Raw genomic sequence first — 11,580 nt, 5'->3', positions numbered from 1 at the left:
AAAAAAGGAGATAGCGAGAAAGAAGAGAATACAGAGGCCGGGCACCAGGAAGAGCTACATCATCACAATCAGCAAACTCCCAGGGCCAGCGGGATCAGGGGTCATCACTGGCCGGCAAAGGAGAGGCCAGATGGAGTTGCTGATAGCATGCCCCGAGGTTAAATTACACACACAGGTCGAGTTTCTGCAGGTAGACAGGTGGCGTCTGCACGACAACAAATGTACTAAAGGCCACTGAAACGTTCACTTCGAGATGAACTCTGGATGTACCCCCCTCTCGACAGTGATGCTCCTGTGGGTTCACGCCCCGGCTCCCACCTGCAGCCTTCTCGGCCCGCTCGGCCCGCAGGTGTCCGGCCTCCCGGAGGACGGCCATCGCCCGGATAGCGGCCCGGAGCACGGCCCAGCGGAACACGGCCACAGGGTCCATGCCAATGAGCTCTCGCACATAGGAGCTGTCGCTGCCCCGCAGCAGGGCCACGATGTCCGGCCGCATGTAGTCCATGTTCTTCTCCCGGAAGTCCTGGTGGGGGATCGATGTGGGCGGTCACTGGGGGGCAGTCATTCACTGGTGCCTACCAAAGACCCAGGGCTGGCGCAGGAAGGGCTGGCATGGGGTGGGGACCAACCTAATTGCAAATCGCAGTTCTTGAGCTATGGCGCCTTGGATATTGGAGCTGGGGACTCGGGGTGTGTTCTTAGAACCCTCGAATCTTGCCCATAGGAGGATCATCCCACGTGGGCTTCTGGGCCGATTGTGGCTTCCCTCAGGCTTCTGCCCATGGTGACGAGCAGACACCTACCTTGATCTGATATTTCACCTTCCCTGCGAAGTGCTGGATGATGAAGGCTGGCTCCATGACTGGGGTCCCCAGGAAGTACTTATTGTCCTCGTGCTGCTGTTTGAACTTGGCCAGCAGGGTCTGGCTCGTGGCATGGGGGAAGCTGGGAACAGAACACGGAACCTTTGAGGCATGAATGGTGGCAAGGCATGATTTATCTGCTGTGTATTTTACCTTGCAGACCTCTGGTGCACGAGGTGGGTGGGTGCATGGGGTGGGCAGAGCAGTGAATTGGCCCAGGGCTCTGTGGGCAGAGGGGTGGGAGCCCAGCCAGGGCTACAAAATTAACGCTGAGTAGCCTGATGTTACCCAGAGGCTGGGTAACATTCTCTTCGCCCTACATGGCTGCTTTCTAGGGGGCTTGGGGCGAAGTCGCTGACCAGGCTTGGTGGGGTCTGGATCTGTGACCCATCGTGGGCAGTTCCTAAGAATAATCCTGGGCCTGGGTGATTTCTGGTCTTGGAGCCATTTGTACCTGAATGTCATGACTTGGACGGGAGGTCCTTCTCCTGCTCCACAGTTGGAAGGAGAGGTGGGAGAGGATCAGGAAGCCGGGCTCTGGTCTGCTCCAGGGACCGTGAGGTTGTGCGGGCAGAACAAGGGACTGCTTGTACCTGACTGCCTCTGCCTCCCAGGAGGGAAATGCTGCTGCTGTTTTGGCACACCCTGCCGGAGCCCAGCCTCACTTTTGAAAATACAGGCACTGGAACGCACGCCCAGATCCCAACCCCGGGGCTCCGAGTTCACGGAGCCGAGGAGGGGAGAGTCTGCAGCTAGGAAACACATCATGTCCAGGGCTGTGAACAGGGTGTGGAGTGCGAGGTATCTATCTGCCTTGAGTGTCCCCCCAAACCCTCAGTTGTTGAGATAATATTTTAGCACACGATCTCAGAAAATCCAAATCGATGTTCAAGAAGAAAAAAAAATTCCATGACGAACAAAAATAGCAAGATTTTAAACAAAGAGACCTGAGTCTGCTGAGCCAGGCCCTGCCCCACGGGCTTCCCCTGATCCGGCCCAGGGAGTTTTTGGGTTGTGACGACATAACTCCTCCTATTGCTGACTCTACTTTTTTTTTTTTTTTTTTTTTTTTAGAGTTGGGGTCTTGCTCTGTTGCCCAGGCTAGAATGCAATAGTGCAACCGCAACTCACTGCAGCCTTGACTCCCTGGGCTCAAGTGATCCTCCTGTCTCAGCCTCCTGAGTAGCTGGGACTGTAAGCACATGCCACTGTGCCCAGCTAATTTATTTTTACTTTTATTTTTATTTTTGCAGAGATGGGGTCTTGCTCTGGTGCCCAGGCTGGTCTTTAACTCCTGGTCTCAAGTGATCCTCCACCTCGGCCTCCCAGAGTGTTGGAATTACAGGTGGAATTACCAGTGTTGGGATTCTCGACCTGGACCCCAGCCTCAAGGGGATGTGTCTGTTCCCCTGTCCTGGACAGGAACTAGGTTTGAGGCAGGAGATGTGCCTGATTCATTTGAGACTGGTCAGCCCCTTGGAGATGTCACTGACAAGGGATGGATCTGATAGAGCTGCTGATGAAACAATATGTGTATGTCTTTCTTATGAGGCAGAGTCTCGCTCTGCTGCCAGGCTGGAGTGCGGTGGCGCAACACTGGTTTACCGCAACCTCCGCCTCCCAAGTTCAAGCAGTTCTCCTGCCTCAACCTCCCTAGTAGCTAGGACTACAGGCGTGCGCCACCATGCACAGTTAATTTTTGTATTTTTAGTAGAGATGGGGTTTCACCATGTTGGCCAAGATGGTCTTGATTTCTTGACCTTGTGATCCACCCGCCTCGGCCTCCCAAAGTGCTAGGATTGTAAGCGTGAGCCACTGCGCCTGGCCAACAATATGTGCATGTCTTAACCCCCAATCGTCGCTTTGAATGTGACCTTATTTAGAAAATAGGGTCTTCGAAGATGGAATTAGGTAAGCTGAGGTCATTAGCGTGGGTCCTAGTTCTACATGGCTGGCGTCCTTCTAAAAAGAGGAGACAGGGCCAGGTGTGGTCGCTCACACCTATGCTCCCAGCACTTTCGGAGGTCAATCTGAAAGGAATGCTTCAGCCCAGGAGTTCGAGGCCAGCCTGGGCAGCATAGGGAGATCCCATCTCTGAAAAAAAAATTTTTAACCAGCCTGGCCAACATGGTGAAAAAACCCCATCTCTACTAAAAATACAAAAATTAGCTGGGTGTGGTGACAGGCACCTGCAATCCCAGCTACTTGGGAGGCTGAGGCAGGAGAATCACTTGATTCCAGGAGATGGGGGTTACACTGAGCTGAGATGACATCAGTTAACTTGAGCCAAGATGGTGGCACTACACTCCAGCCTGGGCGGCAGAGCAAGACTCCATCTCAAAAAAAAAAAAAGAAAACTTAGCTGGGTGTGGTGCCACATGCCTGTGGTCCCTGGCACTTCAGAGGCTGAGACAGGAGGATGGCTTGAGCCTGGGAGGTGGAGGCTGCAGTGAACTGAGGTTGTGCCACTGCACTCCAGCCTGGGCAACAGAACAAGAGCCTGTCTCAAAAAGAAAAAGAGGAGGAGACAGGACTGAGATGAGAGATGGAGACAGAGGGAAGAAATCCGTGTGCAGAGGGAGGCAGGGGCTGGAGCGATGTGGCCAAAAGCCAAGGAAAGCCGGGTCTCCCAGAAGCTGGAGGAGGCAAGCAAGGTCCTATCCTGGAGCCTCTGGAGGGAGCAGGGTCTTGCAGACACTTTGACTTTAGACTTCCAGCTTCCAGAACCATAAGACAATAGACTCCTGTGGTTTTAAGAACTCTGCTTCCCAGGTTCAAGCGATTCGCCTGCCTCAGCCTCCTGAGTAGCTGAGATTATAGGCATGCGCCACTGTGCCTGGCTAATTTTGTATTTTAAGTAGAGACATCGTTTCCCCATGTTGGTCAGGCTGGTCTCGAACTCCTGACCTTATGATCCGTCTGCCTCAGCCACCTAAAGTGCTGGGATTACAGGCGTGAGCCACCACGCCTAGCTGAGATGGAATCTTTCTATGTTGCCCAGGCTGGTCTTGAACTCCTGGGCTCAAGAGCCCACCTGGCTTGTAGTGATTCCTTAGGGGAGCCACAGGAAAGTAGTTTGGTCAGTGTCATGTGATTTCAGTCACTACAACTGGGTGACCCGGAATGAGGCACCTTATCGGCCTCCCTGTCTGCCATCATGGCGCCCTGTGGACTGCAGGGAAGAGGCGTGAAGGCTCAGTAGTGAACTCCGAGCCCGGCAGCATCCAGGTCGCGGCTCCACACACTGCACTGCCCTTTGCAAGGACTTGCCAATCCTGTCTCTTGCTTCACTGCCCAGGCTGGAGTGCGGTGATATGATCATAGTGCACTGCAGCCTCGACCTCCCAGGCTCAAGTGATCCTCCTGCCTCAGCCTCCTGAGTAGCTGGGGCCACAGGTATGCCCCACCATGCCCGCCCCTGTCTCTAGTTTCTAGACACAGGCCCATAATCCTTTGCTGAAAATTCCTGGCAGGTGTGTCCAAGTGCACAATTAATCACACGTGTTGATATTTTCACAGTGAGGTGTTTGTGCATTTCGCACACACAAGCTTTGGTTTTGTGGCCCAGTGAAATCAAGAGACAGAAATTCTCAGGACAAGGCCTGGCGTGGTGGCACGCGCCTGTAATCCCAGTACTCTGGGAGGCTGAGGTGGGAGGACCCCTTGAGCTCAGGAGTTCAAGACCAGCCTGGGCAATGTGACAAAACCCTGTTGCCACAAAGAAATACAAAAATTAGGCTGGGCGTGGAGGCTCACGCCTGTAATTCCAGCACTTTGGGAGGCCAAGGTGGGTGGATCACAAGGTCAGGGGATTGAGACCATCCTGGTTAACACGGTGAAACCCCGACTCTACTAAAAATACAAAATATTAGCCAGGTGCGGTGGGTGGCATGCGCCTGTAATCCCAGCTACTCGGGAGGCTGAGGCAGGAGAATCGCTTGAACCCGGGAGGCGGAGGTTGCGGTGAGCTGAGATCACGCCACTGCACTCCAGCCTGGGTGACAGAGCAAGACTCCACCTCAAAAAGTAAACAAAGAAATAGAAAAATTAGCCGGGAGTGGTGATGTGACCCTGTAGTCCCAGCGACTCGGAGGCTCACGTCGGGGGATCACTTGAGCCTCGGAGGTCGAGGCTGCAGTGAGCTATGATCGCACCACTACACTGTGGCCTGGGTGACAGAGTGAGACCCTGTTTCCCAGGTAAAAAGGAGTTCTTGGGAAAGTCTGGATTTGGGGTAAGACTCTGGGGGCTGTAGAACCCGACCCAGTGCCCATATGCATAATGTGCTGGGATGGACGGGGTGTGGACACTCACTTGCTCTCCTCGTCCAGCAGGTAGAAGAGGCCTGTGGGCTTCTTGCTGATGAGATGGATGCAGCCGACGTTGTCTGTGTAGCCGATGTTGTGCCACGTGATTCCCTCGCCCTGGTACTCCTCCTGCAGGGTTGGTGCGGGGTCAGTAAGTTTCTCATCTCCCAGATATGTAATACCTACGTAACACGTATTCATACAGGTCGAGTATCCCTCATGCAAAAATCTGAAATGCTTCAAAATCGGAAACTTTTTAAACTGATGCATGGCTTAAAATTAATTCTAATAGGGGCCGGGCACGGTGGCTCACGCCTGTAATCCCAGCACTTTGGGAGGCCGAGGCGGGTGGATCACGAGGTCAGGAGATCGAGAGCATGGTGGCCATGCTGGCCAACGTGGTGAAACCCCGTCTCTACTAAAAACACACACACAAAAAATTAGCTGGGTGTGGTGGTGCACGCCTGTAGTCCCAGTTACTCGGGAGGCTGAGGCAGGAGAATCACTTGAACCCGTGAGGCAGAGGTTGCAGTGAGCCAAGATCACGCCAATGCCCTCCAGCCTGGGCAACAAGAGTGAAACTCCGTCTCCAAAAAAAAAAAAAAATGTTAACTCTAATAATACACTTAATTTAACACCGTATAGCCCACCACATATCCAAAATGTCAAAATGTGATTATGTTAACGTAGAACTGACATAAAAAGTAACTGGGAGGCCAAAGTGGGAGGATGGCTTGAGGCCAGGAGTCCAAGACCAGCCTGGACAACACAGCAGGATCCTCTCTGTACAAAAAATAAAAAAACTAGTCAGGTGTGATGGCATGTATGAGTCGTCCTAGATACTTGGGAGGCTGAGGTGGGAGGATGGCTTGAGCCCTGGTTTGAGTCTGAGACCAGCCTGGGGAATATAGTAAGACTCCGTCTCAAAAAAAAAAAAATACCCAGAACTTTCGACTGCCAATGTTACGTGATGCTCAAAGGCAATGCTCATTGGACCATTTCAGATTTTTGGATTTTCACATTTGGGATGAAAATTTTTTTTTTTTAGAGACAGGGTCTCGGTATGTTGCCCAGGATGGACTACAGTAGTGTAATCCTAGGTCACTGCAACTCCTGACCTCAAGCAATCTTCTTACCTTGGCCTCCCAAAGCCTTGGTATTGCTAGCACGAGCCACCATGCACAGCCTCAAATTTTCTAATAATCACACGTGAAAAGTAAAAAAATAGGTAAAATTAACTTTTTTTTTTTTTTTTTTTGAGACAGGGTCTCGTCCTGTCACCCAGCCTTGACCTCTTGGGCTCATGTGATCCTCCCACCTCAGCCTCCTCAGTAGCTGGGACTACAGATATGAGCCTCTGTGTTTGGCTCAAAATGAACTTTGATAATACACTGAATTTAACCCTGAATATCTAAAATGTGATCACGTTAACGTGTAACTAAGAGGCCGAGGTGGGAGGATTGCTTGAGGCCAGGAGTTCAAGAACAGCCTGGGCAACATAACAAAACCCTGTCTCTACAAAAAATAAAACATAAAAAGCCAGCTGGAGGTCAGGCACCGCGGCTCACACCTGTACTCCCAGCACTTTGGGAGGCTGAGGTGGGCGGATCATGAGGTCAGGAGATCAAGACCACCCTGGCCACGGTGAAACCCCATCTCTACTAAAAAAATGCAAAAACTTAGCCAGGCGTGGTGGTGCACGCCTGTAGTCCCAGCTACTCAGGAGGCTGAGGCAGGGGAATCGCTTGAATCCGGGAGACGGAGGTTGCGGTAAGCCGAGATCGTGCCACTGCACTCCAGGCTGGTGAAGGACCAAGACTCCATCTCAAAAAAAAAAAAAAAGAAAAAGAAAAAAGAAAAAGAAAAAGAAAAAAGCAGGTGGGTGTGGTGGCATGTAACTACAGTCTCAGCTACTTGGGGGGCTGTGGTGGTGGAATTGCTAAATCTCAGTGTTTGAGGCTGCAGTGAGCTAAGATAGTTTATGTTCTTTTTTCTTACGTACTAAGTCTTTGCAATTTAGTGTGTATGTCGCCGTTCCTGCACAGTTTAATTCTGACCAGCTACATTTCCGATGCTTCACTGCCAGAAGGCTTAATAGGGAAATCAGCTGGATATTTACATAAACCCACCAGTTTCATTTTCCCATCAGAATCATCAATGTGAAGGAGAAGACATGAATAATGATGGTTGACTATTTAGCTGTGAAGACGCGTCCGGCTGGGCGCGGTGGCTCACGGCTGTAATCCCAGCACTTTGGGAGGCCAAGGTGGGCAGATTGCCTGAGATCAGGAGGTTGAGACCAGCCTGGCCAGCAAAGTGAAACCCCATCTCTACTAAAAATACAAAAAATTAGCCAGGCGTGATGGTGGGTGCCTGTAGTCCTGGCTACTCGGGAGGCTGAGGCAGAAGAATTGCTTGAACCAGGGAGGAGGAGGAGGTTGCAGTGAGCTGAGATCATACCGCTGCATTCCACCCTGGGTGACAGAATGAGACTAAATCTCAAAAAAAAAAAAAAAAAAAAAAAGGTCAGATAGGTTATCAGCGTCCTTGAGCTAAGCAAATCCTTAAAAGGTGACCCTGTTTCTCTCCCTCGAAAGGATTTTGTTAGGACAGAGAAGCCCCCAAATGAACAGTGTCTCAAAACATCCCTGACATTTGCCTCATCCTGGGCTGGGTGGGGTTTCTGGAATTTTCCTTTTGACTGAGAAAAATTCTAGGGCAAGTTCGCTGATGATTTGGGCCTCCAGGGAGATTCCAGTTCTAGTTCATTCCATTTTCCCCTTGGGCTGGGTGGGCAACGACATATTTCCTTATAAAATGCTGCAGCTGTTTGTTATGGGAAACAGCATGGTGGTTCTTCAGAAAAATTAAAAACAGAATTACCATATGGCCCAGCAAGTCCACTGCTGGGTATATACCTGAAAGAACTGAAAGCAGCATCTCGAAGAGATATTTGCACACCCGTGTTCATAGCAGCATTATTCACAATAGCGCAAAGCTGGAAGCAACCCAAGTGTCTACTGAAGGATGAATGGATAAACTAAATGTGGTATATCTAGAAAATGGAATATTATTCAGCCTTGAAAAGGAAATTCTAACATATGCTACAATGTGGATGAACCATGAAGACTTATGCTGTGTGAAATAAGCCAGTCATAGAAAGGCAAATAATGTCTAATTTCACTTACATGAGGCACTTAGAGTAGTCAAAAATTATAGAGACAGAAAGTAGAATGGGCCAGGCATAGTGGCTCATGCCTGTAATCCCAGCACTTTGGGAGACCGAGGTGGGAGAAGTGCCTGAGCTTGGGAGCTTGGGAGCCCGAGACTAGCCTGGGCAACATGGCAAAACCTCATCTCTACAAAAAATGCAAAAATTAGCCAGGCGTGCTGGTGTGCACCTGTGGTCCCAGTTACTCAGGAGGCTGAGGAAGGAGGATCACTTGAGCCTAGGAGTTTGAGGCTGCAGTAAGCTATGATTACACCACTCCAGCCTGGGTGACAGAGAAAGACCCTGTCTCAAAACAAAACGAAACAAAACAGCAACCACAAGAAGTGAAATGGGTGAGTTTAGGGCTTGCAGGAGGGGGAATGGGGGAGTGTTTCCTAGGGACAGAGTTTTGGTTTGGCAGATTGAAAGAGTTCCAGATACGTATGGTGGTGATGTGTGCGTAATAACGCTCATGTGTGAAGGTACTTACTGTGGCTGAACTGAGTATTTACAAACGCTTAAGGTGGTAAATTTCACGTGATGTCTAGTTTACCATGTTAAAAAAAAACGGACAAAAAAGTCCTTTCTGCACCTGCTCCAGTTTGAAGATGTGCTGGTTGAAATAATACTGCAGCTGCTCGTTGGCGTAGTTGATACAGAACTGCTCAAAACTGTTCCTCTCGAAGTCTTCAAACCCGAAGATGTCCAGGACCCCGATGGACAGGCACTGGGAGAGACAGAGAAAATGGTCACTGCCCGAGCGTACCCCCAAAAGGAGCCGGCCTTCATGAGAGGGGCTGGCTCCACAGGCTGTGACCCGCTAGGTCCCGAGGGCCCAATGCTCGGCAGAACACTTTGCCAACACCAGCATGGAACCCATAATTTTTTTTGAGATAGGGTCTTGCTCTGTTGCCCAGGTTGGAGTATAAAGGTACCACCATAGCTCACTGCAACCCTGACTTCCTGGGCTCAAGCAATCCTCCTGCCTCCGCCTCCTGAGTAGATGGGACCATAGATGCATGCCAGAATCTGTCATTTTTGAATAAGGGGCCCTGTGATTTTTCTTTTTTTTTTGAGAAGGAGCCTCACTCTGCCACCCAGGCTAGAGTGCAATGGTGCAGTCTTGGCTCACTGCAACCTCTGCCTTCCAGGTTCAAATGATTCTTCTGCCTCAGCCTCCAAATAGCTGGGATTACAGGCGCTCACCATCACACCTGGCTAATTTTTGTATTTTTTTTTTTTTTGAGATGGAGTCTCACTCTGTTGCCCAGGCTGGAGTGCAGTGGGGTGATCTTGGCTCACTGCAACCTCCACCTCCCAGGTTCAAGCAATTCTCTTGCCTCAGCCTCCCAAGTAGCTGGGACTACAGGCATGCACCACCACACCTGGCTAAATTTTGTATTTTTAGTAGACACGGGGTTTTACCATGTTGGCCAGGCTGGTCTCGAACTCCTAACCTCATGATCCGCCCACCTTGGCCTCCCTAAGTTCTGGGATTACACGCGTGAGCCACCGCACCTGGCTGGGCCCTGTGTTTTCATGCTGCCCTGGGTCCCTTGCATTTTGTAGCCCATCCTGTTTCCTGGGCCTGCCTGTGGGAGGAACCAGCCTCTTGACTGCATATGCCTCGGTTCCGGATGTTCCAGGTCATCTACCAAGGATGCTGGTGCTGAGGACGTGGCCTCCCCTGGCTTGGCTTAAGGGAGCAGATGGGGACACTCACCGAGACTGCCTCTTCCACGTCCTTCTTGTTGAGGAGTGCGTGGTTGATGCGCAGGACAATCCAGTCGAACAGGGCACTGTACAAGGACTTGGCCATGGAGTCGCGGGCGGTGATGGCCTATGGACACAGAAGGGGTGGCTCACCTCTGGCACAGCGGGGCCTGTGCTGGGGTCTTGCTCTGTCGCCCAGGCTGGAGTGCAATGACGTGATCTCGGCTCATTGGAACCTCCACCTCCTGGGTCCAAGCAATTCTCCTGTCTCAGCCTCCCTAGTAGCTGAGATTACAGGTGAGCACCACCATGCCTGGCTAATTTTTGTTTTTACTAAAGATGGAGTTTCACCACGTTGGCCAGGCTGGTCTAAAACTCTGACCTCAGGTGATCTGCCTGCTTTGGCTTCCCAAAGTCCTGGGATTACAGGTATGAGCCACCGTGCCCAGCCAAGATGGCCTTTTGAATTTTTTTTTTTTTTTTGGACACAGGGTCTCATTCTATCGTCCAGGCTGGAGTGCACTGGCACAATCTTGGCTCACTGCAAACTTCACCTCCTGGGTTCAAACGATCTTCCTCCCTCAGCCTCCTGTGTAGCTGGGGCCACAGCTGCACAACACAACTGGTTCATATTTCTTTTTTTGAGATGCAATTTCATTCTTGTTGCCCAGGCTGGAGGGCAATGGCACAATCCCGGCTCACTGCAACCTCCACCTCCCAGGTTCAAATGATTCTCCTGCCTCAGTCTCCTGAGCAGCTGGGATTACAGGTGCGTGCCACCACGCCTGACTGATTTTTGTATTTTTAGTAGAGATGGGGTTTTGTCATGTTGACCAGGCTCATCTGGAGCTCCTGACCTCAGGTGATCCGCCTGCCTCGGCCTCCCACAGTGTTGGGATTACAGGCGTGAGCCACCGCATCCGGCCTTAATTTTTAATTTTATTGTGGAGATGGGGTCTCACTATTTTGCTAAGCCTGGTCTCAAACTCTTGGGCTAAAGCAATCCTTCTGCCCCGGCCTCCCAAAGCGTTGGGATTACAGGCGTGAGTCACTGCAACCAGCCAAGGTGGCCTCTGTCAACACTGGACTCATCCGACACATACCTTTCCCCCTGTCCTAGAGGATGTGCCTGCACATTGGGGCGTTAACAGACCCAGGGGCCCCTGGACGGGCTCTGAGGCCTCTCCACACACTGTCACGCTTCTCAGAGCCACCCAAACTGCTGCTGAGTGAGGAACTCAGGCTCAGGGAGCGGATGGGGCAATTGCGGTAGAACCAGCAAGGGGGGTCTAACTGTAGGCCCCTTGTTCTTCCGGGGGCGCCACGTGGCTGTCACCATGTGCATCAAAGCTCTTTTGTGACTGGACACAGGGGCTGACACCTGTAATCTCAGTACTCTGGGAGTCGAGGTGGGTGGATCACTTGAGGTCAGGAGTTCAAGATCAGCCTGGACAACATGGCGAAACCTCATCTCTACTAAAAATGC

General features: G+C 51.3%; 1 protein-coding gene across 12 annotated transcripts in view; it reads right to left on the bottom strand.

Annotated features, from left to right (window-relative positions):
• Nucleotides 1-11,580, bottom strand: part of MYO9B (myosin IXB) — a 132,452-nt gene that overhangs the window by 42,299 nt on the left and 78,573 nt on the right. For all 12 annotated transcript variants that reach the window (XM_037728757.1, XM_037728747.1, XM_037728751.1 and 9 more), the window contains exons 9-13: nt 10,105-10,221; nt 8,974-9,108; nt 5,178-5,299; nt 804-945; nt 319-523 (exon numbers count right to left, since the gene is read on the bottom strand). In XM_037728757.1, coding sequence (XP_037584685.1) covers nt 319-523; nt 804-945; nt 5,178-5,299; nt 8,974-9,108; nt 10,105-10,221 — 721 coding nt within the window. The remainder of the gene's footprint in view (nt 1-318; nt 524-803; nt 946-5,177; nt 5,300-8,973; nt 9,109-10,104; nt 10,222-11,580) is intronic.

The sequence above is a fragment of the Cebus imitator genome, unplaced genomic scaffold (genome assembly GCF_001604975.1).
Source record: "Cebus imitator isolate Cc_AM_T3 unplaced genomic scaffold, Cebus_imitator-1.0 Scaffold280, whole genome shotgun sequence".
Taxonomy (NCBI): domain Eukaryota; kingdom Metazoa; phylum Chordata; class Mammalia; order Primates; family Cebidae; genus Cebus; species Cebus imitator.
The sequence above is the reverse complement of the archived record's forward strand: the minus strand, read 5'-3'. Positions and strand labels throughout refer to the sequence as shown.